This window comes from Poecilia latipinna, unplaced genomic scaffold (assembly GCF_001443285.1).
Source record: "Poecilia latipinna isolate Pla-1442-1.1 unplaced genomic scaffold, P_latipinna-1.0 Scaffold2199, whole genome shotgun sequence".
NCBI lineage: Eukaryota > Metazoa > Chordata > Actinopteri > Cyprinodontiformes > Poeciliidae > Poecilia > Poecilia latipinna.
In genome coordinates, this window is record NW_015114815.1 from 1 (window position 1) to 24,410 (window position 24,410).

General features: G+C 41.6%; 3 protein-coding genes across 4 annotated transcripts in view; all 3 read right to left on the minus strand.

The window, feature by feature from the left end:
* Nucleotides 1–1,263: 1,263 nt before the first annotated feature.
* On the minus strand, nucleotides 1,264–8,998 carry LOC106936703 (transforming growth factor beta-2-like). Its single transcript, XM_015017876.1, has 6 exons — nucleotides 7,706–8,998; nucleotides 5,310–5,473; nucleotides 3,879–4,011; nucleotides 3,687–3,797; nucleotides 1,859–2,039; nucleotides 1,264–1,462 (listed from the first exon to the last, which is right to left on the minus strand). The coding sequence occupies exons 1-6, from the start codon at nucleotides 8,046–8,048 to the stop codon at nucleotides 1,279–1,281; spliced, it is 1,116 nt and encodes a 371-aa protein (XP_014873362.1). The 5' UTR covers nucleotides 8,049–8,998; the 3' UTR covers nucleotides 1,264–1,278.
* Nucleotides 8,999–11,322: 2,324 nt separating this feature from the next.
* Nucleotides 11,323–14,683, minus strand: trmt112 (tRNA methyltransferase activator subunit 11-2). Its single transcript, XM_015017877.1, has 4 exons — nucleotides 14,437–14,683; nucleotides 13,429–13,530; nucleotides 13,232–13,324; nucleotides 11,323–11,710 (listed from the first exon to the last, which is right to left on the minus strand). The coding sequence occupies exons 1-4, from the start codon at nucleotides 14,509–14,511 to the stop codon at nucleotides 11,609–11,611; spliced, it is 372 nt and encodes a 123-aa protein (XP_014873363.1). The 5' UTR covers nucleotides 14,512–14,683; the 3' UTR covers nucleotides 11,323–11,608.
* A 1,936-nt stretch (nucleotides 14,684–16,619) lies between these two features.
* atg2a (autophagy related 2A) overlaps nucleotides 16,620–24,410 on the minus strand; it is a 32,884-nt gene continuing 25,093 nt past the window's right edge. The window contains exons 27-43 of one of the 2 annotated variants that reach the window (XM_015017875.1): nucleotides 23,754–23,830; nucleotides 22,837–23,007; nucleotides 22,442–22,565; nucleotides 21,729–21,952; nucleotides 21,411–21,640; nucleotides 21,193–21,328; nucleotides 20,520–20,741; nucleotides 20,327–20,428; nucleotides 19,931–20,015; nucleotides 19,463–19,625; nucleotides 19,305–19,374; nucleotides 19,125–19,207; nucleotides 18,907–19,028; nucleotides 18,658–18,812; nucleotides 18,417–18,575; nucleotides 17,437–17,678; nucleotides 16,620–17,404 (exon numbers count right to left, since the gene is read on the minus strand). In XM_015017875.1, coding sequence (XP_014873361.1) covers nucleotides 17,442–17,678; nucleotides 18,417–18,575; nucleotides 18,658–18,812; nucleotides 18,907–19,028; nucleotides 19,125–19,207; nucleotides 19,305–19,374; nucleotides 19,463–19,625; nucleotides 19,931–20,015; nucleotides 20,327–20,428; nucleotides 20,520–20,741; nucleotides 21,193–21,328; nucleotides 21,411–21,640; nucleotides 21,729–21,952; nucleotides 22,442–22,565; nucleotides 22,837–23,007; nucleotides 23,754–23,830 — 2,360 coding nt within the window. In that variant the 3' untranslated portion in view covers nucleotides 16,620–17,404; nucleotides 17,437–17,441. Of the gene's footprint in view, nucleotides 17,679–18,416; nucleotides 18,576–18,657; nucleotides 18,813–18,906; nucleotides 19,029–19,124; nucleotides 19,208–19,304; nucleotides 19,375–19,462; nucleotides 19,626–19,930; nucleotides 20,016–20,326; nucleotides 20,429–20,519; nucleotides 20,742–21,192; nucleotides 21,329–21,410; nucleotides 21,641–21,728; nucleotides 21,953–22,441; nucleotides 22,566–22,836; nucleotides 23,008–23,753; nucleotides 23,831–24,410 lie in introns of both variants that reach the window. The other variant, XM_015017874.1, reaches the window with a different exon arrangement.

Below are 24,410 nucleotides of genomic sequence, written 5' to 3' on the forward strand. Positions count from 1 at the left end.
GTCAATAGAAAACAGCAGAAAAACCACAAGTTGGATGTAGAAACTGCAGGAAAGTTAGGAAAAAAGCATTTTTTCCTCCTTGTTGCGTCAGATCTTTTCATAACACTATTGGAGTTCGGACTGAAACCAAATGTAGTTTTGAGAGTTAAATGTTTTCCCATCGTTTCTTGATATATGATTTCAGCTGCTGAACAGATCAATTTGCGAGCCAAATGTGTTCGGTGGTCGACATGTCAGAACCGCAGACAGATTACAGAACCAGCTGGAGGCCTTTACTACAGGGACACCCGGTTTTAATACGTGCAGAAAGGGGTTTAGGTTTTTGAGAGAATCTTGCTGAAATAAGCAAAATAAAACACCTAAGAAACGTCAGTCTGACGTTGTGATGGCGTTCTGGGATGGTTTTACATGCTGGTATGTTTTTATCTTGTCATTGCCAAAAGTGAGCAGGGGATGCTGTGCAAAACATTCAAACCACCAATTTCTTCTTACTTTGCTTCAAAGGAGACAGCTCTTCTTAAAATCTTCAGTGAATTAAGATTCATCAAAAGAAATAAAAAAGTAGGTGTTTGGAGAGTAATTAAGAGCAGAAACGTCTATTGGTAGATGTTTGGCTGAAAAATGTGTCACATTGTAAGAGTTTCACATCAGTTAATATCAATAACTACATCATTTTTTTTGTTTGTTTTTTAAATATTTGAAATACTGCCAAACTGGTGGTGTGAATTTTTCTTTTTTATCCACAGTTTTCACCCTGTACCATCATTTTTTTTTTTTTAAGCAGATATAAGGCACGATGACGGAACCTGCAGTTGCTCAACATGTTGTTGCTAGGTAACCAAAGAGTTACCTAGCAACGTTTGGTGAGTTAGACTCCACCAAACTTTTCTTAGCTGGCCGTGAGTAGTTGCGCAGCTAAAGTCTTTCCTCTGCCTACATCTCCCAGAATGCTGTGCGTTTCTGGATCAGAGTACAGTAAATAGTCTATATATTGATTATTGAACCCATTTCTCAGCCTGCAGGTTTGCTTCTAGTTCCTAGAGTTTCTAAAAGTAGATGCAGATTCTGTAGGTATCAGGTTCCTCTTCTGTGGAACCAGCTCCCAGTTTTACACCCTGTCTACTTTTAAAATTAGGCTTAACAAGTAAATACAAACATATAGATTTTACAGGATCTGTGATCACAAAATAGTCACAAAATCCTGGATCGGTGCATCTCCAGTGCTCTTAAGAATCTATTCTTCACAAACCAGCCAGAGTGTTCATCTCCAGTCACACATTACTTTAGCGTTTGAGCCCGGAAACCCACCATGTTGTAGTGGTTGTTGGCGCTCCAGAGGTACGGACAGTTACCAGCGCAGAAATTGGCTTTGTAACCTTTTGGCTCGTGGATCCACTTCCAGTTGAGGTCCCGCCTGAAGTCGATGTAGAGCGAGCGCAGGCAGCAGCCCTGCTCCGACCCTCTGGGAAACACAAAGGCAGATGCACAAAGTGACTTTTCAGCTTTCCATCCCGCTCTGCAGGGCAGCAACCCAGATCTGGGTCATGGGAAAATTACAACAGGTTACCGCCATCACAAAGTAATGAGCATGCAGGGCTGCCAGAGTTTTCTCCTGCAGCACGGGGCAGTCTAAATAAAACACTGCACACCCGTCGGCCTGCTCTCTAAACACAGAGTCAGGGCTGTTAGGGTTGCCACACAATACTCAGCAAAGTGGGTCAGGAGGGGGAAAAAAAAAAGAAATATGGCATCCACCGCAGCTATTCTTCAAAATGACCAAACTGAAGACAGTGGAGGAGTGTCAGAGCTGTCAGTCAGAGAGAGAAACCCGCACACGAGCGGCTGGAAGGCGGCCTACCGGGAGCAGGTTGTGGTCTCTGTGGCTGCCGCCCGCCGCTTACGGTTCTTCTTGGCCGGGTTGTCCACTCGGTCGCTGGGCAGCAGGGTGAGGATGAGGTGTGGCGTCTTGGTGCTGAAATCCGGCTGGCCTTTAACCTGACCGGGCTTCCTCATCTGACGGAGCCGCTCGTCATCGACACCTACAGAAAGCGACGAGACGGTCAGATGAAAAACCACCAGCTCTTCTAGAATTCACTCCAATTCAGATAAAAAGTACTTTATTAATCCCGAACCTTGTTGTAACTCAAATTATTCCGGATTCCTCAAAATAGTTATTTCCAGTTGTTACTTTGATTTTATGTGATAAATCAAAATAACAAATTGCAAAAGTTTTTACACATAAAATCTGAAAAGTGTGGCATGCGCATGTATCTACCCCCTCTGAGTCGCTTCTCGCTCCACATGCGGCTTTACGTGTTTTGATTGAGATAGCTAAAGCACAACATCACACTTTTCAAGCTGAACCACAAATTGTCATTTGAAGTTTAGGTGTATACTTGAACTAGGCCATTCTGGATGTACAGTTTGGGTTATTCCCCCTGCTGGAAAGCGGGACCTTCGCTTCAGTCTCAGGTTTTTACTGCCTCTGACAGGTTTCTTCTGTAATTGTTCAACCAAAAGCATTCCCACAGCATGGTGCTGCCTCCACCGTGTTTTACAGTAGGGATTTTGTTATCAGGTCAGGAAATATGCAGTGTTCGTTTTTAAAAAGGTTTGGTTGTGCTCATTGTTTGCTCACTAATGTTCTCTGACAAACTTAATTGGCTTCTACTGAATATAAACTCTTGCCACACAAAAACTAAATCATTTTAAAATATTAAATATTGTTTTCCTCTTTACACTTTAAACATTAAAACAAAAATATAGAAATTGAGAGAATTAAAATGCTTGCAACTAAGCGTGCACAATGTGTCACTGGGTTCACTTTTAGTGACCGTACCACTAAAACGCGTACAAATGATAACATCTAAATGCAAAGTGTTTGTTTCTCTATAATTATGAACGCAGACAAATACTGCATCTGTGCTTTTCTTTCCCCAATGTGCTTCGTACTTCTGAGGAAGGCAAAAGAAAAATCTTATTTTCCAGGTTTTGACATTTTTTAAGGAGTAAACGAAGCATAAAGGAATGCGATACAGATGTTCTGCATAAGAATTTTTTTTTAAAAAATCCAGCACTGACGACCTGACAGTTCGTCTGACTTTATGATTTTACTGTCTCTTTTTGAACCACCAGAGCACAAACACAAGCCCTTGCTTGTCTTCCGAGTATCACAAATTGCATGTTTTTTTTCAGAGTGTGAGAAAAAAAAAATCAGACTTGGCAGAGCCGAGTGCAAATCCTCTGAGCGCCATAATTTGAGGGCCTACATGAGGCAACACAGACAGTCTGGAATTAAACAGTATCTCAGTGTGCGGAGGAACAGTTTCGCATTTATTCCTGCACGATAGTGAGCAAGTGATTCATGGATCCCTTTTAAAGCTTCTTACATAATATTCTCCTCTTTGAGTTCACAGCTCATGATCTGGAGGATGGATGGTATAGTAATAAATCTGCAAGGCTGCATTTATCATTTTCAAAGTGATGCAGCAGAGGTTTAAGTTTGCTCCTTTTGTGTTCTGCGGTTCTCCATGCCGTTTATTTTCACATGCAAATAATGTGCAGTCATGTATAAACAGTCAACATCTAAACAAACAATGTGAGGCCCACAAAAAAGGCAGGAGTCCTGCTCACCAGGCTGGACCTCAAACGCATAATTAATCTGAAGCCAAGACATGAGAACGAACCAGCGAACAGCGCCTCCAGCTCCTCGCTCTTGTTAGGGACGATGTTGTTGGTGGATGGGACGAAGGTGCAGCAGGGACAGTGGACGCCCAGCTTCAGGCCAAGATTGTTTTCTGAAGAAGAGCGCGGCAGGAAAAAACATGAAGATGAACCACACAAACAGATGTTTGCATCATAAGCGGCAGGAAGCTAACCTGGATCTGACACCCAGTCTTTGATTGTTTCTGTGACGTCCAAGGAGAGCCAGGCTCCTTTAGCTCTCAGCTGGACGGTCCGAGAGTCGATGTAGCGCTGAGTGGACGTGCTGTCTTCCTCTGGCTTCAGTATCTGGAAGAACAAACCCACAGGAAGAAAAGGACAGAGTTCATGCACTCTGGCAGACGGAACTGGCAGACCAGTCGGAAACACAGGAATCACATTTTGTATGGTCAGTGAATAACACGGCCTTGCTAACTGGCTAGCTTTTGCACGTGCAACAGAAAGTGTGTTTGTGTAAAACTAACATCTGCTGTTCACACAGGCTGACACTTAAACAGGGAACTTTATGAAGAGTCCAGATGACTTTGGGTTTAAGGTGGACTTCAGCAGACAGCAGGATGACTGAACAGATTTTAACCCTTTCATAAAACATGCTGGGTTAAAAAAAGCTCTGCCAAACATTAGATTATATTTAAAATGTTAGACATATATCTAGACGTGATGCTGCTCAGCCTAAGACATGATAACTCACTGAGTCAGAGAAAACTCTGCTCTCCTTATTGCATTTAAAGAGCAAAAGTTTGTTGTTTTTTTGCACATTATGTTTTTGTTCTTATATTTGTCCAAATTTGGACAATGCAGCTACTTTTTCTACTTAAAAATGTTTGGTAAATTTTTGAACTATACATAAAAGCTTTAGATTCAACTGCACATTGTACCATGTTTATGAATTCCTACCTAAAGTTAAATGAAAACTGCAACAAAAAAAAAGTTAAAACACACAGAGTCAGGAATCTGCAGCAACCAAAACAGTCTTCCTATTACTACTGTTGAAAAACTTCAAATCCACATAAATTAAAAAATCTCCAATACTAGAGTTTTATGATAAATTTCTCCATTTCTACACTTTCTTCATCACTCCACACCAAAAAAATTAATTGATTTGTTTTTAGGGTCATTGTATAGTTTTATGATTGTTGGAAGCAAAACAACAAATTTTAAATACCAATTTATTTAAGAAACATTTGGAGCTCAGTGGTTGAGAAAATGCCAACACCATGTTTGTCTTCCTTTGTAACAGGGAACTGGTCGTCTGATGCTACACCACACAACGTTAGCAGTAAATTAAATCACAGGCAGGTCCTTCACGAATAAGTACAGGAAATGGTCTGCTTTCAAAATAAAGGCCACATTAAAAGAAAGTTTTTTTCTGAATGGTAAGTCAACAACAAAACTCTTGTATTTCCTAGCGGATATGGTGCAGCACACACAGCAGTTAAACCAGCAAACCAATCGTGGTGCAGCTCAGTTTGGGTTGCTAGGTAGAAGGAGGGGGGAGATTTTAACAATTTAACAATTTCTTCATCTCTATAACTTGTGGAAATAGATTTTAACCATGAAACATGTGAAGCATGGACAAAGTGTACCTGGTAGAGCTCCACTCGTTGCTCCGAGGCCCGAGCCTGTGGGTTGGGAGCTCTGAAGATCCTGAACTCAGCCTTGACCAGGGTGCTGTTGATCAGATCCACATCCCTCACGTCAAAGTGGACCACTCGGTAGTAGAGGTTCGGTGCCGCCGGCTGCAAGGCATCTGGACGGGAAAGAAATCCAGAACTGTGACTAACGGTCAAGTCTTCAGACTGTGGGACTGATGCATTGTCTCGGACATAATTACTGCTGATGAGAGTCTTCAGGCTAAATTACAGGCTTAAAGTGTTGGGTTTTATGTATAACGTATGGATGATTGATGGGTAGAGTGCATGAAAAATCACCCGGTTATGTAATCACATAATACCCAGCTCAATTACCCTTCAATCTGCCACAGGTCTGTTAAACCAAAACCCGCTGCCACCACAAAAGCTAAATGGTTCCTCTGCAGCAGCGCAGCACACTGGATACCCCATCTTAGACAACCACACTTTAAATGCGCCAAAAACTTTTATGAAATGAAGCAATCCCACTCTCAGGGAAGCTTTTTTCTTGTTAGAGTGGTTGATTGTCTATCAACCTCTACATCTAAAAATACAGTAATCCAGGAGCGATCCAATTAAGAACCTTTTCCTATCCAATTATTAATCAATTAATCCAACAATTAAACAGAGCATCCCTACACCTCACTGATGTAAAGTCCATCAGAAAATGTTAGTATTTGTAGTATTTTTAGTTGCATTCTTTGCTACAAATGATCAAGTGTGCACTAAAGGAATGCTATGTTATTGCATTTTAGGCAGTAAAATGTTTATTTCCTTATTTTAAAAAATAAATATAATTATCTGTTTATTTGCATTTTTAATGTACTTCTAAGATTGTATAAAATTAGCTTTTGTGGCTTAATAAAAATCTGTAGAATGTGGCAATTTTTTTTATCCGATTTATCAATTAATTGTAAGACTAATTACGATTAGTCTTACGATTAAGACTAATTGAAAACCAGAGACGAATTTCAGTCAGATAGGGATTGCAGACATTTATCACTATGGAAACCAGGGACCCTGCATGTGATGAGGAGGTTTAAACTTGGCAGAATAAAGTTTACACGTTGATTTTTAAAGTACAGCTCACATGTACCCTTCAAACACAGAGTATTTCTTATTTTGAAAGTGATAAAACACATAAAGAAGAACCAACATTCTTCTAAAGGATTAATTTTTACTTTCACATCAAAACTAACGTAAAATACTAACACATTTAAGAAACTTGGGGTTTGTAATTAAGCTAAAGATTATTTGATTACTAAATTAGTTGATTATTTAATTTGGACTCTCAAAAATAAAATATTCATAATTCATGTTTGGATCCTACTGCAACCAAACAATTAGCCATGAAATAAGAATTATTTAGCCTTTCAAAATAAACCTTTTTTTCATCGTTTGATCATTTTGGGGGCGCTAAAACTCTGATCTATGTTTCTCTGTAATGAACCATTTCAAGGCGTGGACTAAAAAAGTAATGACAAACTTTGTGCACCCAACAGTGATGCAACATCAACATTTCTCCAGGGATTTTTGGAGAAATTAAAGTAAAGAATAGGGAGATTACTGATGGTTTAACAGTTTTAAACAGTAAGCCACTTTAGGTTTAACCCTTCAATAGTCATTACGTTTCCTTCCCTCACTGAAATTCACTCCATATACTGACACCTAGTGGGAATCCAGTGTAAATGATCTCAGCCCATAAATCTGGCAGCTAGAAATAACCACAGAGAATCACCTGGGAATCGATTAGATTGTCTCGTTACAGGGAAATAAAGTGTAAATCACACCAGTGAACAGTAAATAAAGAATATACGGTGTTTACATTCTGACGGGTCGATTTAATGTTGGGAAAAATGTAATTTATCAGCTGGTAAAATGTTAATTTAAAAAAAAAGAGAGAGAAATTACATAAAAATACGACGTGATTTACGTTTCGCGTCTTTTCTTATTTCATAAAGCTAAATACAAAGGATGACATAAAGCGTCTGAGGTTGGGAAGTGGAGCTAATGGTCAAGGCAAATGAACATTAGCTCCACTGATAAAAAGTGGAGCTGATAAAAAGTGGTTATAAGACATTTAATTTCTATAATTGTATTTAAACTCATAATCTTCAGTTATGAATTAAATTGCCCCTGTGGTTTTCTCTCAGAAAGAGATGCATATTAGTTATTAGTTATTCATTTGTCTTTTTTTTTTTCTCCAAATCTAAACACACGTGTTCACCTCAGAGGGCAAATCAAATAAAAATATATTGTCTTTAATTATTAAAACAGTGACGACCGTGCATTAAAACACTCTGGCACTAAACCATATGTACGGCTGACCCCGTTGATCTCCGGACACTTACTGGAGTCGGTGCGGGGGGGCTGCATGTCGATCCTCTGCACCTCTTTGGCATAATAATCCTCCTCGCTGCTCTCGCGCTCGCAGGCGGACTCGGCCAGCCGCGTGCGCTCCTTCAGCAGCTCCCGCGTGCTGTTGTAAAGCAGCATGACCTCGGGTGGCACGGAGCCCGACGGCGGATCGTCGTCGTCCTCCGGCGGGCTGCGGATGCGCAGCTTGCTGAGGATCTGGCCGCGCACCGCCTCGATGCGCCGCGACTTCTGCGCGTCCAGGTCGATGGACTGACACGTGTTGATCCCCTCGGAGAGCCGCAGAAGGAGCAGGAGGGCGAGGAAGGGGAGCCACATGGTCGAGGGGATGAGGGAAGAAATGATCTCCCTGAACGGCGAGGCTGCGTCTCCGAACCAAACGCGCAGGAAATGTGATCCAAAAGCGCAAACAGTCTCAACTTTTTCCACCTCTGATCAATTAGAATAATAATAATATTAAACAGATAACCAACTTTTTCTCTCTGCTCTCATTAAGTTGTACATGCGCCCATCATATATTAGAAATAAAATAGGCATTGTCATTACTTAAAAAAAAAGAAAGATTTAAAATAAACCAAATCACTGACGTATTCGACTTTCTAACTAAATTAGAATTAACGTCCAGTTGTTCCGGTGCCGGTGCGTGAGAAATTAAAGCTTCATCAGTCTCCGCTTCCTGCCGTCCATCCTCGCATATTTGAGCAGCTTTCAGGAGACCAACGCAGAGTCATTACAGGAGCTCAGCCCATGTCGCAAATCCTCCAAACAGAAAAACCTGCAGTTTATCCGAGGCAGCACGGCTCCGGCGCTCTCACCTCTGAAAGACGCATCTGTGGAGCAGAAAACTGGCCCATATCCGCTTCCACAAAATACAGCTACAGTCCCAAAAAGACCAAATAAGGTCCTCCCATCACCCGATTTAGGTGAGAAGGCTGAATGCACTTAGAAAATATACATGTATATGAAAAAACGCGTATGATTTATACTGGAACAAACACGGCAAGTCCTTTACTGTCTCTCACATGAGCAAAAAACATGGGGAATAAAACAAAAACACACGAAGCAGAGAAACATGAAACAAGTCCCTTTGCAGCAAACGTTCAGAAATAGAAAGAAATCTTGCGGTGAATTTGGAAATCCTCCTCTTAATGAGCGAGGTATGTCTGGTAAAAACACAGAGACCTGGCGGATGATGTGAGTGCATTATCCTGCAGATCGTCAGTGAGAAACAGAGCCCCAAACAGAGAGAGCCTCTCAGGGAAAAAAGGAGGAGGAGGAGGAGGAGGAGGAGGAGGAGGAGAAGGAGGAAGAGGTGCTAGTGGGGCGGATGCCACCAGGATGAAGGGAGTGTGTGTCATTATGCAGACAGAAGTAATCCTCTCACTATAGAGGCTCACAGAGTTGCACATTTTGCAATATTTACCCATCAGAAATGCAGCTCAGCAGGTAAACATCCCGTGTGCCAGGATTGCGCCATAATCCCTGACCAACGTTAAGGCTGACCGCAGGTTTATTACCGGGGACCAGGCCATTAACTCTGTAGGGGTCAGCAAAACACAAGAAGGAAACTCCATTTAGCTCACGATAAATATTTGGACTCACTTCACTTACTGGAAGCCCATTCAGAGTAGAACAGGATATAAATATCCTGCATTGTCTCACTTTGGGGTTATTGAGGTGTTACAGCCACTGTTCTACTAGTAAGCTCCTACTTTAATATGCAGGGCCGCCATATTGGATTTTAAGGTTGGGACTGTCATTCCCAATTTATCAATTTCTAATTCCAACTTTAGTGGAGTTTCTGCCAGTGGACTTCATTTGTGGACAACAAAGTAAAGGGGTTGGAATACAAATGCAAAGTTAATTTTTTAAACCCTTTTTGAATATTTTTGCTCTATTTCTCTGCACTTCACAATTAAGCTCTACTTTGAGCTGTTCTATCACATTAAATGGTAAAAGTCACTCAGGCATGGCTGCAACTAATAGTTGTATTGATTATTCCAACAATTAATCAGATACAAATTGGCACACTGCTGATTTTGCATTTAGCTTGAGCTCATTTTGTACTATATTACAAATACATGGAAAAAATGCAAATATGCAAACTCAATTCTATTTTTAAACAAGAAAATAAACATGCAATTGCCTAAAACGCAATAACAATGTTTACTTAGACTTAATCGTTTGAAGCAAAGGATGCATCTGCAGCTAAAACAAAAACGTCTGACATCAACATGTGAAAAATTCAGAGCTTTCTGCTCGACTCAATATCAACAAAGTGTATGGTTAGCCTGTTGAATGTATATTTTTTAATGAACTAATTAATAATAGTTTAGGCAAATATGCTTATAGGAGATTTTCTATACAGAATTTGAACCAAGAACCAGGTCAAACTAAAACTGAGGGGTGTTTTAGAGAATAAAATAACAAGTTATTATTCTATTAATTATAATTATTACTGATAATTAATAATCATGTTACTCTCAAATTGAGACATGAAATTAAATACAGGTGGACACTAACAGTAAACAGGAATTTAAAATGCCTCTGCACTGCAGCTTTTTCAGGTTCCCTCAAAAGACGTCGACTTCAAAAGTCCATCAGCTCAACTTTTACAGACTTTGTTCTCATTAATGAAACATGACCCCTGAGCTGAAATGTGCGACCTTTGGAGCAATTAAAGGCATTTCCTGTTTTCCCCGAGATGAAAAGTGTCAACAGTATTGGCCCAGACCTCTACCTTTAGCACCATGAAAACAGCCTTAAATTATTCATGGGTCGGATCCCGGGTGTGATTTGCAGTTCCAGCTTATTCGCGCTGCCAGCTGACGAGTTTCATCCTGATTTTATTAGACCGCTCAGAAAGCAGCCTATCCATTTTTATCTTCAGCTTTACACGCTCAGAGTCGAGCTCCTTTCTTTTCTGTCTGTTCCTCTTCAGTCTCATTGTTAATTACAGCTCAGCACTTCTGGAGGACTATTAATCTGCCAGGGGTGGCTTTTATTGCTGCTCTGCTGCCATCACATTATACCGTTATTATAGTTGCGGGCGCAGGCCTGTAATTGCAGTAAGTAGAAGGGAAAGGTAGGAGAGACTCAGGCAGCCTCAAGGCTTCTGGTCAGGCCAACCCTTCCTTTTATCCTCTGTCCTGGCAGAGTTTCTAAAAATGATAATGAACAAACACGCTCCTGTTCTGACTCGACTCCGGCTTTAATCCAAAGACGGCCAGAAACGAACGGAAAACCTCTTTCTTTATTCATCAACGCAGCATCGCCTCCGTCTGTCAGGAGGTTCCGGCAAACTGTGGGGCATCTCAGATCCGCGGATCCCGCCCAGGTGGGGTGTCGTGTGTGTGGGTTACAGAGCTGTAATGTGTGGCTTTAAAGAGAGGGAGAAAAAAAACAGACTTCCTTAAAAACAACTTCCAGCCTGCCTGCTTTTTTCTCCCTCTTTTTCCTTAAAGCCAAATATAGACAAGCCACTGCCACGTCATCCAACCCTGAGAGAGGGCGAGATGGGGTTCAGAGCAGTTCCTCTCGGCGGCTCTACATCTGTAATATAAGTGAATCCATATTTTCCACAAAAACCTAATGATTTTGGCTGTCAGGAAGCAGTTTTATTGAGAAAGAAAAAGCTGAAACAGTTACAAAAATAAATACAGATTAAACCACTGGGGTTGGGGGTTTACTCTCAGGGAACATTTCCATCCATTATTCTTCTAATCTTTTCCATCTGCTGGCAGCAGGAGCCGCTTAAAATGTCATAACTACAACCAACCGAGGGATGCGGCCTTTTCTCCCATGGAGCCGACTAAAACCAGAGTCCGGCTCGTCTCTGAAAAACAAAACAGTCCCGTCTGGGTGGAAGTTTGAGCCGTCTAGGCCTCGTCCTCGTTCACCAGCATATTAGGGATTCCCCTGGAGATCGGGAACTCTCGACCCGATTCAGGACACTGCAGGCATCCCTCAATCACCTCCACCTGCAGCAGGACAGACAGGAGCTGAGTGAGGTCATCACCAGATGGCACTTTAGTTTTTTGGGGGTCTTTTTAAACACCAAAACTCTTCTAAGAACATAAAAATTTTATTTTCTGTGGTTTGAGATGAAAACGACACTCAGACAACACACAACAGCATTTGGATTTTTATTTTTTTTTTGTTATTCTAGTCTTTTGTCAAGAAATAATTCGGGCCATTTATTTCCTGACATTGTTTTCAACTAATCTTGAACATTCCGCTTCAGAAAATGCATTTATTTCCTTTTTTGTGAAACTTTGATGTTTTTCTGTACTTGAAAACATGAAAATAAAAATAAAATGGTAATTATTTAAAAACCACAACAAATGCCTGCTGGAATGCATTTGTGAAAGTTGCTAAGTTATCTTTTTTTCCAGGGGTCATGCAGCTTTTGCAGCTCTATAGAAAGTGTATTTGTCTGGACTGAGGGGGGAAAAAAATGCTCTACAGGTTGTAATGTTGCGAGTCCTGATTTAAGATTTTCCACCAAATCGTAGAAATTTATTGCAATAAGGAATAAATTGGTGCTTTGGTCCCAACTAGTCCACTTTTTGAAGGACAATTTTATTTGCAGAGACTTCAGTGTCTATGTTAGTTGTTGTTTCAGGTGTTTTGTTTATTTAATTTTCAATATTTCCAGTTCAAGTGTTAAATGTTTGTTAGAAATAAAACTTTATTGAACTTTCAGGGGCAATGTATCATCCAGCAAAATTTGTTATCATGACAGGCCTAACAAAGTGATTCCAGGTCATAACCTGGGCTAATGCCAGCTAGCTTGTAGCCACATCATGACGTCAATAAATAATTCATCCAGTAAATATCTGATCCTCTGGTAGAAAGCTTGAAAACACAAAACAGGGTTTTTCTCAGAATCTTGCACCCGTTTCATTTTTAAAACCACAGACTGAATCCTTGTCCAGCAGCAAACAAGAGCTAAACAGAATCTGAAGCAGGATCACGTTATCTGATCAGCAGTGGTTAAGAAGAGTTGGAAATCATGTTTTTGAATTTAGTGGAAAAGAGCTGCAGTAAAAACATCTTGATGTGGGATGCTACTGACGCTACAGATCTAAGAAGGGTGACATCACAATAAACAGAGGAAAAGTCAGAGCTATTGTTGTTATAAAGTAAACATAGCTTTTTGTTTGTCTTATATCTTAGTTTTTTTATTAGACAAATCAAAAGTTGAAGTAACTCCAGAGTTCTGAATGTGGTGTTCTTCATATTCTGATTGGTAGTTACCATCTATGACTTCGCCTCCAGCCCTTTGACAAAAGTTAGTCTTTTCCTCTGAGAGAACCAGTTTCAATAGGAACAGAGCCTTACCTCTGGCTACTGGGAACACAAAGTGTACCAATAAAATAAAACAACAAAGCTCTAATCCAGAGCAATAACACATATTATAACTATTATTTCAAGCAGGACTCTGCAGTAAGTATTGCAGCAGCTGTAAGAGTGGACGGTAAAGTCTGAGCGATCCTCACCTCCAGCAGAACTCGGTGCACTTTCTTCAGGAAGTCTTCGTTTTTCTCATAGTCAGGCACCAGCTCACCTGGCAGGTCCTCTCGATGGCCCAGCTGAGGAGCGGAAAACAAACACCGTGTCACAAATGCTTGTCTGGACAAATGTTAAATACCTCTGCCCTGCAGGATGGAAGGAAAACTGCTGATCTCTGACTGACCTGGTCTGCAGCCTGGACCAGAGCGCTCCACTCCAGTTTGGGGATCATCCGGCAGACAAACTTAGGGTTGAAATCCACCTCGTTCACCTTCACCTCAGTGGCCTGCACAAAGATCACATCATTCATAAACACCACACTGTCAGATTGGACTATCAGGGTCTCTGATCAACAGCAAATCAGGTTGGAGCCATTTCTAAGGCTTTAAGTTAACCACAGTTAGAGTCAGGGTTTATGATTCAGTAATGCATACAAAAATCATCCTGATGAGTCCCAACACTGTTCAAAAAATATTCTATGGATAGACGAGGCAACTAAGCTGACTTTTTTTTGGCATATGTACATTCCCTTATATCTTATATTTTCATCTTAACAAATGAAATCCTCATTTAAAATCTGCATTTTGTATTAATTTATTCTTGTATCATATTAATATCTACTTTATTGATCTAAAACAGTGTTTCTCAACCCTGGTCCTCACCGCGACCCCTCTGCATGTTTTAGATGTGCCTCTATTCCAGAACAGCTGATTCAAATGATTGCATGACCATCAAGTACTGCAGAAGCCTGTTAATCACCCAGAGATACAATTCAGGTGTGTAGCAGAAGGGAAATACCTAAGACATGCAGGACAGGGGGTCGGTGAGGACCAGGGCTGAGAAACACTGATCTAAAATGTTTAAATGTGACAAAATAGCAAAGTACCAGGAACTTTTACGCAAAACAGGGATATTTCTATAAATAAAAAGAGTGAGTGCATATATTTACTTAAATAACATATAAAGGTGCTTTGAATGTTACTTTTCCTTATTTATGATTTCTATCTTATTCTTCTACAAATGGGGTATACATTTTTTTGTCTTTATTCTTCATATAGCAACCTCGGTGAGTACTAGATGTATTCTATGAAGCTCTACAGACTTGAATTCAGAAAATTAAATAAGAGCGCTTTAAATCCGAATAGCTCGGCGTTAGCATTAGCCTAGTTGCTAGCCGACTTTAGCGGTTTACCTTGATGAGCAGCGGGTATCCCTTGGTTACTCCCTTCACGTGCGACGTCAACATGTTGTGCGTAAGTAGCTTCATGATCAAGCAAAAGTTTAAAAGTTCACAGATAAGAGCTGAATGAGCCACAGAGAGACAGCTTGTTGTTGAAGTAATTTAAAGCTGAAGCGCTAACATGTGTACGAGAACTACTGTTGTTGCACCACCATAATGAGTCCTGACGATCTCTGACTCGGTGACAGTTAGTTCCGAGTTGGCATCTGAAAGCAGTAGGACGTTTTCGATACAGTTCTAGTACTCTGCATTGTTTTTAATCCCATCTGAAATTCACTAAATGTTTTATTTATTTTTACGAAACTTTGCTGATTTGACGTAAATTAACATTTGTCCAGGTCCTGTGTTTTTGGGTTAATTTAACTTTTCTTTTTTCTTTGGGTTTCTCTAAACTAAATAGAGCAACCAGTGTAATTTTAGCATGTTTTTGTGACATTGACTCAACTTTAAATGCATCTTTAAAGTAACCATTATTGCAATCTACTCTCTGTTTAAAAAGATATGTTATATCCATTTGCTTCCTGTAGATTATTAGCCAGCTTTAGCATCATTTGAGTACAAAAAAAAAAAAATCCTTGAATACAACAGTTGTGATCACAGCCATGATAGCTGCAGCCAGGCGTGACATAACAAACCAGACACATATATTTAGGCTCCCTGTAATTACAATGGCAGCTTGTTTTCTCCAGGTACTGCAGTATGTTGCTCCCAAAAAGTTAAGAATACTTTCTGAAGATCAGGACAACATAAGTTTAGTTGTTTCAGGATTGCATAATGATCTTCTAATATTGACATAACAGCAAAAACTATGCAATTTCTTTAATAGAAGTAATTTAATATTGCAAAGATTTAACTAATATAGATATTTTTCTAGTTTGGACAATAAAAAATTCAGTCATAAGGAGTAGTAATTTAAAAAATTCTTCTGGTCCACTTAAGTACCAAACTCTGAAGCAGTTTGGTATTTTATTAAAGGAGGTTCATTCCTTTAACTTTTCATATTGCTATGAGCATGTTTGTGTCAACATCTTAAAGAATATATCAGTGTCTCGATTGTAAACAGTACACAGAATGAAGGGTTAGGGTTTTTAAAAGCTTAACGCAACAAAAACCAAGGAATTGAAGGAAGGAAACAAAAGAACATCACTCCCTGCTGGTAAATAGATACATTTCTTCACTGACTGGAGGAGAGGTCAAAGGTCAGTACAATCAGAGCAAAGGGCTGCAGTAAAACTTGCAAGACTTCTCAGCAGGCGACCAATTCTTAAAGAACAACCGCACAATCTGGCAAACCAATCAGCAACCTGCAGCTGCATGCAGAGATGCAAAGGTCAAAGGCCACAGGAAATGACAGAAAAGGCTCAGTTTGGTTGGCACCACAACCTTTACAGCTGCTGATGTTTTTCTCCAAGCTGCTTTTATATTTGCTTGAAGAAAGGTTTGCTGGAAAGTTACCAAATGGGAACCATTAGAAAACTGAGCATCAATCTCACTTTGATTTTATACTGCTTTAGTGTCGAAAAATAAAAAAGCTCTTGAGTCCCACACCCAAGCAGCTGTAAAAAGGCACTTAGACACTTTTTTTTATTATTAAAATTACATAAATAACGTTATTACTTCGGTTTTAGACTTTGTGTCACAGGTGTTTGTGGGCAGTTATGAGAACAAAACTGCATGAAGTACAACATTTAAATCAAAAGCAAGGGCTTTAACAGAACACATCAAACATGATCAGTTTTTATATAATTTTTTTTATTTTTGTATTAATTTGTATACTTGTTTTTGTAATATACAGGTCATACACTTTTTATAGTAAATAGTAATTACACACAAGTAGTGTAACAAGCATAAACCTGTCACCCTCACAGACATGCGTCCTCCACTCACTCATCCTCTCACATTCACACAAATAATCCCTCACTCACAAACAGGAAAACAAAGATAAAAATGTAAAACTCCTCATTTCCTTCCTCCATTGTCACCAGATTCAAATCCTCCCAACACTCATTATGAAACGAGTATAACAATACTTATGCTTCAACATAAACACAAAACAAACAGTTAAGCATTAAAAAAACCCAACAACAACAACAACAAAAAAAAAACATTTAGGAAGGCATCTAAAGATGTGGAAAGAGTCAGTCTGGGTCCGTTCAGACCCCAGAACCGCTTTATGCAAAACAGAAGCAGGAAGGAGAGCCACCGACTGAAATCAGTCCGTAAAAACAAATTCATGAAGTCCAGAATGCTACAGGATTTTTTTTAAAGGGCTTCATGTGTTTCTATTCAGTCACGTTTGGAGGGTACAGGTCAGAGAAAGGCAACACAGACGGGTTCAAAGGTCACTCTGGAAGGTTTATGGCACAACTCATCAGCGCTGAGAGGAGCAGGTGCATAGCGGGCTCAAAACCAAACCAACGGTTCAAGATGAGAACCATTCACAAACATGGATAAACATGAAACACACAATCTTCCTTCTTACTGAGCTTCAGGATCACTGATTTCCTGCTGCAAACTCCCTGTACTGAAGCCATTTCTTTCTGATTTCTTGCTCACAGTCGTCGGGTTAAAACTGAATCGGAAAACCAGTTTTAGCAGGACATAAAGAGGCGACAATCTGCATCTCGTTCTGATCCTTCCTGCTCCTGGTTGGTTTGAAATCAAAGCCAGATAAAAGCAGCGATATGTTGTTACAGAGACATGAAGAGCGACCTGCAGATCGAGGGATGATGAGCAGCAGAAGAGTTAGGTGTGGTTACATGTGTGTAAAACTTTGTGTCAGTGGCTGCAGTAGCAGTTAGTCTTTGTGTTGTTTTTGCATTGCAGAACAACATTCCTATACACACCAACATCCAGATCCCCCAGTAGACATCGGGGTTCCCTCTCGCATTCATTCATTCGTTCACACACGCACGCACACACACACACATACACACACACACACACACACGCCGTCCTCATTCTTGTGCATCCTCCGTGCGCCACTTGAGGAAGTCCTCTTTGCGGGCGTCGGGTTTGATCTGGTTCCGCATGCCTCCCAGCAGGTTGGAGGTCGCCTCGGAGGCCACTATCAGAGGTCGGACCACTGTGGGCGGGATCTGACGCAGGACGCCGCCCACTGCGCCGGGGAGACCTTTCTGCTCGTGGCCGCGGGACGCCACGTCACACAAGGTCTGAGCCGTGTCGATCACTCCCTGCAGAGGAAAGGGTCAGCACTGGAAATTAAGCAGGTTTGGTCATAACTTTAAATGAAAAAAAAAAAAGCTCTGAATATCCAAAATATTCAGACATTTTATCACATTATAACGTGATTCTGTCATCATATCCAGGCATTCTTCTCTGCGTATTGTGTTGGTTTTCAAAATATCACATATCTGAATTATGTTTTGATCATGTATGTCAGGCTGTGCATGAATATTTGCACCACCTACCTGAAAACTTACTGCTTGACAGAGAAACTGTACCCATTTGTAGGCACAGCTCACATTTATTGGACCCAGCTTGACGCATTAGTCTTTGATTTAACCGTTAAGCGTACAATGTAATGATGACAAAAACCTTCATAAACACAAACATGTTAGTTATACTGTTGGTCACTGTAGTATTCTGCTGCTCTTGAAGTTGGCTGCACACGTTTATCCATATTTTACACTTTGAGTTTGGGACTAAACTCTATTCCATCTTCTGAAAGCGCTTCTTAAGTGCCTGTTCCCCACTGGAAACATTTAACCATTATCTCCAATTATTTTCCACCAAACCTCTATGAGCGCATCGCATTCGTAAAGATAAACTCCAACAGCTCCTCCAGGTAAGGGGCGTTCACTTTGGGACAATTTGCGACTGCTGATTGGTCAGTTGCTGTTAAATCCACTGGATTGATTGACGGGTCCCGTCATGTCAATTATCTTTTAAGAAAAATTCAAACTCCGCACCTCTCTGACGGTGTCGTAGGCTTTGGCTACTCCTTCTCTGAGATCCGCCGGCTGCGCGGCTCTGCGGGGCCGGCTGGCGGGGGCCCGACCCTCGGTGATGGCGAACCGATTCAGTGGAGGCGTTGGAGAAAGGATGTCATACACCGTCTCTGCTGTGGCCTGTAGCGAGGTGACGAGCACTACATGAGTTAAAACATCTTCACATTCGGACAAAACATTTAATTTTGTTTCATCTTTGTACCTGGATGGCCTGCACCAGCCTGTTGCTAAGCTCCAGTGCAGCCGATGCTGTAGAGGTACCGAACGATGCTGCCCCCCGCTGGAGACCTCGAATAATGCGCCCGTCTTTCCTGTACTGTTCTATAGGCAACCAGAAGAGATCCCTCACTCCGTGGACTGAGCAAACACACAGAGAGGAAGGAAAGAAGACTAAAATAAATAAAGCAGGTTTAAAACTGTAAATGTTTCTGTAGCGAAGGCTTCAGCTTACACAGCTGAACAACTGAGTGCATGGGGCCGACGCCTCCCAGAATGCCCGGCAGCTGATTCTTCCTGATGTCCGTCAGCCACTCTGTGACGGCGTACTGGATCACCTTGTCCACACCGAGAAGACTGGGAACGTTTCAAACATGAAAGCAGTCTCAAGTCTGTCAGGGTTTTATCAGATCTGAAATTGTTTTATGGCGTCTGAATGTTTGTCGTTTTTACCCGTGTCTGCAGCAGAGCCTCTTCAGCTTCAGCTCTGAGCAGTTCAGCTGAGCCAGACCGATCAGAATCCCTGCAAACGTCCCCTGAGGAACAAAACACCACGCTGTAAGGACGTCTGTAGTTACCGTGGCGACGGACAGGCTGGGTTTCTGTGTCTGAGCTGTTCTTGTGACCTCTCACCTGCTCGATGACCACATGCTTCCCATGGTAGTCGAGCCAGATAGGCACTTCAGAGGTGAAACGAAATTCCCTGAAAATCACAGAGAGAAGGAATATTCAGTCGGCTCTGATGCTTCTTCAGCCATCGTTCTGTCTGACGACCGTCACCGTCTACACACCGGAAGTAGATTGGCTGCTCAGATGAGGAAGAGGAGGAGCCGGCAGAGGAGGAGCTCTGCTCGCTGTAGGTGGTTTCCACGGAGGCTGTGAGGTCAGGACCGAGACCGGCGTCTGCTCCGGTCTCCTCAGAGCCTTTCTGGGAAGGATCCACCTTCACTGTGACTGACGGAAGAAACAAGAACAACTCAAGTCTTCAAATGAGCTTCTCAGTGATGCACCACTCTGGGTTAGTTTATCCCCTGAAACACCAACCCAATACATTTATGTTTGTAGCTGTAAAGTGACCCAATTTGAAAAGTTTAAGCAATATCAATACAAAAACAAAAGTCATTACAGGCATGTTCCCACAGGCTGTGCTCCAGCAGCAATCATATGCCGTATTTACAGTAAATACAGCTAATCATCTATGATATGAAAAACAAAAACCTGAAGCAACCAAAGGGAAAAAAGTTTCTGCTTTAACTGACCTTCAGCAGCAGGATCCACAGGCATGTAGGGGTTAATAGAGGATGCTAGATTACTAAAAAAGTCCTTCAGGAAAAACAGCGCATCCTGGAAAAGAGAAAAACAAAGTCTGGTAGGAGAACGAAACCACAGAGGGAAACTGACTTATTGTGATGCAAAGGCCAAATCATCAAGTTCATTTATTTCTTTAGATTTGTCATTTTTTTCAATGTGGCTGAAGAAAAATAAAAACGGTGAAACAAAATGTTAAGGTTTTTCTAGTAGGGATGAAAGTAATTACAGATTAAAACCTTCATATTAGAACCTGGAGAATTTAATCCCCCACCTGGTGTCACATCTCCATAAAGGAGGAAGAGGAGGCTTTTCCATCCATATTTGGTCAAAGACGCAGGACTTACCTGGTCGATGTTGAGTCGCAGCGGCAGCAGGCTGACCCGTAGGCAACACTCGGGTCCTCCGAGTCCCGACTCTGGTAAAACCTGCAGGGCCTTCACAGTCAGCTGCAACGAGAGCAGAGCAAAGATCTCATCCTGATCCACTCCGTCTCAGTTTGCAGTTCAACACACACACACACACACACCCCGTCCTCACCATGTTGGAGTGGGCTCGGCGAGGCATGCTCTCGCTGGTGTAGAGGTAGAGGAACTTGTTGAGTTGTGAAGAGGCCAGGCGGTCCCGAACCTCCATCTCTTGCACGATGAAGACCTGCCGGGACAGAGGCTGCTCCCCGCTGGGGCCGACCCCAGAGGTCAGCGACCCGTCCCCGTCCTGGCCTGCTACTGCCACTGGGTAGGACTCGTGCTGGAAGGACACCTGGAGGACAGAAGGGGGAGATGCAATGGTAAAAAAAAAAAAAACAAACATAAAAATGAACACCTATCGCGAATTAAAGCATCCCAATGCAACTTTGTGAGTACTGATAGATACAGAAGTCGACCCAATATGCTATCAGCACAAAACATTCATACTGTTATTTATTTTGTAGTGAGAAAAGCGCTTTGTCAAGTTACTCAAACAGAAAACGATCATTAACAACTATAGATATGAGAACAAGTGACTATCATTAAATGCAGGATACGAGCGGTGCTGGTTAGAAATGCTGCAGCGGAGTGATTATATTGCAGATTTACTCCAATACTTGGTTTTAGCTGATATCGGATTGATATCGGCTAAAACCATTTTGCTGTTGTAACAACAAAATGTGAAAAAAATTCAAAGATTGAGACTTTTGAGTGCAAGCCACTGCATCTACTCAATGCTTCACCTTGGTGAGTTGGATCTCCATCAGCAGTGAGTGCTGACGGCCGCTGCCTCCAGCCCAGCGCCAGGAGTTCTGAGGACGGGCGGAGGCGACGGAGCGAGACGGAGAACCACGAACACCCACAGGGACAGAGCGACCCCTAGAAGAGAGACGGTTTGAGAAACGGCACAAAAACGCACACGACAATAAACGAAACGGATGTAAATTAAAAAAAAAAAAACCTGTTTGAGTTCTGAGCATGTACGGACATCGGCTTGCCGCCGAAGTCCTTGCCGCCGTAGAGATGCCACACCACAGAGATTTCCTTCAGCACCACCCTGGTGTGCGGGACCGGGAATCCGCTCGGAGCTCGCAGCAGGTCGGAGCTTCCTCGAGGCCTGGAAAAGTGGCTGTCCTTCACCTTGATGGGCCCCTTGCACAGCACGGTCACCACGGGCTCCCCGTCTCTGGGCTGCAAGAGTTTCACAAGCAGGAAGAGCCTCAGAAAGAAAGGTCGACATAAGAACAAGGAGAAGAAGAAGAAGGAGCTGAGCACTCACAGGTATGCCCATGCCAGGCGCCTCCAGGATGCAGAAGTCGTCGTTGTCGGTGGAGCCCTCGGAGCCATCATCTAGTATCATATCAGGCTGTGCCTCTATCGCCGTGGCAACCAGCCCATCGAGCTCAGACTCCTCCCTCTGCAGAACGGACGGGTTCTGCTTCGAACCTTCGCCAGGAAACAAATAGACGGAGACGGGAGAGCCCCTAGGCAGGGAAGGAGACTCTGCAAAAAACAGGAGCAGTCAGGGGCTTAAACTAAACACACACTGCAAAAACTCAAAGTATTACCAAGTATTTCTGTCTAGTTTCCAAAGCACACTAGAAATAAGACAAAACTGACAAGTAACTTATCAGTAAGACACTGGTTAGGTCAATAATTCCTTAATATTGATAAAAAAAGAAAAAGCTTCACAGGCAGATTATTTCACTTATAACAAGACATTTTTCCTGTGTTAAAAATGAAATAATCTGCCAGTGTAGCTATACTTTTTTTTAATCAACATTAAGGAATTATTTACTTAAAATAAGCTCCTATATGTTGTAAGTTTAGTTTTGTCTTTATTTCAAGTGTACAAAGGTATCTGTATTAGAAACTAAACAAAAATACTTGGTAAGACTTTGTGCTTTTTGCTGTGCAAAATGACAATAATACTTTCCCGTAGACGTCAAGTTAAATCAATAATATTTGGATAACCGCGTTCAGAAACAATACCTGGTTCTAAACTGTCTCTGTAGCTCCTCTCTGTGTCGATTAAGGCATCAGCCAGGTCATACTGGTTGATCTCTGCGGTCTCAGCTGGAGGACAAGGCGGCAGAGACGCAGGACTTTCTGACAGCTAACACAACGATACACAGACATTAAAGCCAAAACTACTTATGGAAACCGTGTTGTTTTATTAGCTGCAGCACCTTGTAACAAATGTTCAATGCTAGCATAGCTTAAGTTTGTTTTATTGCTCCAACTCAGGTTTATAATTTCAGTCTCAAAGCTCCTAGGTTTGCATATTTCTTGTTGGTGATTCCAGGTAAGGTTCATTAATCAATAAAAAAAAAAAAAAGCGACATGTCTTTCAGGTTAACGAAGTGAAATTGAGTAAAATGTCTTACCGGTAATTTCTGACCAGCTATTTCAGTAGGCGAGGTGTGTCGTGGCGGGGGGTGCAAGTCCCCCTGGGCCACCAGGTACTGCAGCAGATTGACCAGGGCGGCGCAGGAGTCTGCGCAGGTGTAGAGGTGCACCACGTTGTTGGAGCAGCGCAGCTCAAAGAGAGGCTGCGACTGAAACACAAACGAGTCCATCAGAAGCACCTTCATGACAAAAACTCACTGTGACGGGATGAGGGAGGTCTGTACCAGAATTTGACAACAACTTTTGATTGCTGTTGATTTTTCACGAGGTATCTTTGCTCATTTTCCCACAGATGCCATCAAATTGATATTTTAACAACTTAAAGACAGCTAATCAAATATGATCACTCATTCCTAAGCTGTCAGGCTGCAGCTCTGATTGCAGCACTGCAGCTCAGTTCCCAAAAATCTCTCAACGCATTTCTCTTCCCAGCTACAAACTATTTAGCAAGATGTAAGTGTCAATGCTCATGTATTGTAACAGCTTGACACTAAACAACCCAACTCCATCAAATAAGCTATATGAATAAACTAAAACCTTTTTCTATACCAAAATAAAATACACAAGCTCTGATCAGCCCTGATTGGTTGGCTCAGAGCTCAGCTGCATCAGTGCTGTGGGAAGACTTGTTTAGCATTTTCTTGCTGATTTTGGTTTCAGGTCCAGTTGAGAGTAAAGCTTGAGCCAAATTACTGTCCAAAGCCATTATTATAGAGAAATCTAATTATGGTGAAATAAATATTTATAAACATGAAGCCAACTGCTTGTTAGTGGGTTTTTGTGGACCTTGAACATAATTATAATGTTTCTTTACCTTTATACTGGTTTGTTTTTCTCTGCGTGCAGCTAAATATGATAAAAAACCAGAACGGTGAGGACACGGAGCAGGACTTACCAGCTTCCCAGCATCGCTGCCTTTCCATGTGGTGATGGCGAGCTCCAGCAGGTCAATGTCCAGAACACACACGTAATCTGAGGGACACAAACACGCAGAAGGTGATCTTCTATCACCGTCCCTCATGCTAAGAGTTACATCAATTCTTCCAGCTTTTACCTTATTTCATCTAAACACAGGTTTATGTGCTACTTCAATGTGTTTTACTTTAATAAAAACAAGTGCAATCTTAGCCAGTCTGCAGCTTGGCTAAGATTGGATCATCGGGAGGTCAATAATCCCAAACACACCAGGAACAATTCAAGACAAAGAGAAACAGAAAAATCACTTCAGCTTTTTGCTGCTGCAGGTGCTTCAGGAAGATGCTGGACCGTAGGGTGTACTTACATTTGCAACATGCAGCTTTCCTCTTTAGCTCCACTTTTATTTAATAAGTAACAACTACACAGATGCAATATATTATTTTTTATGCGTGCGATTGGATTTAATTTATTTCGAGTTCAACAAAACAGGTGATTTTTTATGAGACAGAAGAAACAAAAATTGAAGGAAAGAGTACTTTCTTTTTAACATGACTGAATAAAAATGGATGATCTGGTAAAAACATTAGTAAGGATGCAAAGAAATTTATCAACTTGTGATTAACGGTTTATTAGA

Coding starts and splice junctions, on each gene's coding strand:
- LOC106936703 (XM_015017876.1), bottom strand. CDS start 8,048: ATGTGGCTCCCCTTCCTCGCCCTCCTGCTCCTTCTGCGGCTCTCCGAG. Junction 3,798..3,878: donor AGACTGGGTGTCAGATCCAG/GTTAGCTTCCTG, acceptor GCTCTTCTTCAG/AAAACAATCTTGGCCTGAAG. Junction 1,463..1,858: donor GAGACCACAACCTGCTCCCG/GTAGGCCGCCTT, acceptor TGTGTTTCCCAG/AGGGTCGGAGCAGGGCTGCT.
- trmt112 (XM_015017877.1), bottom strand. CDS start 14,511: ATGAAGCTACTTACGCACAACATGTTGACGTCGCACGTGAAGGGAGTA. Junction 13,531..14,436: donor GATACCCGCTGCTCATCAAG/GTAAACCGCTAA, acceptor ATCTTTGTGCAG/GCCACTGAGGTGAAGGTGAA. Junction 11,711..13,231: donor TGCACCGAGTTCTGCTGGAG/GTGAGGATCGCT, acceptor GTCCTGCTGCAG/GTGGAGGTGATTGAGGGATG.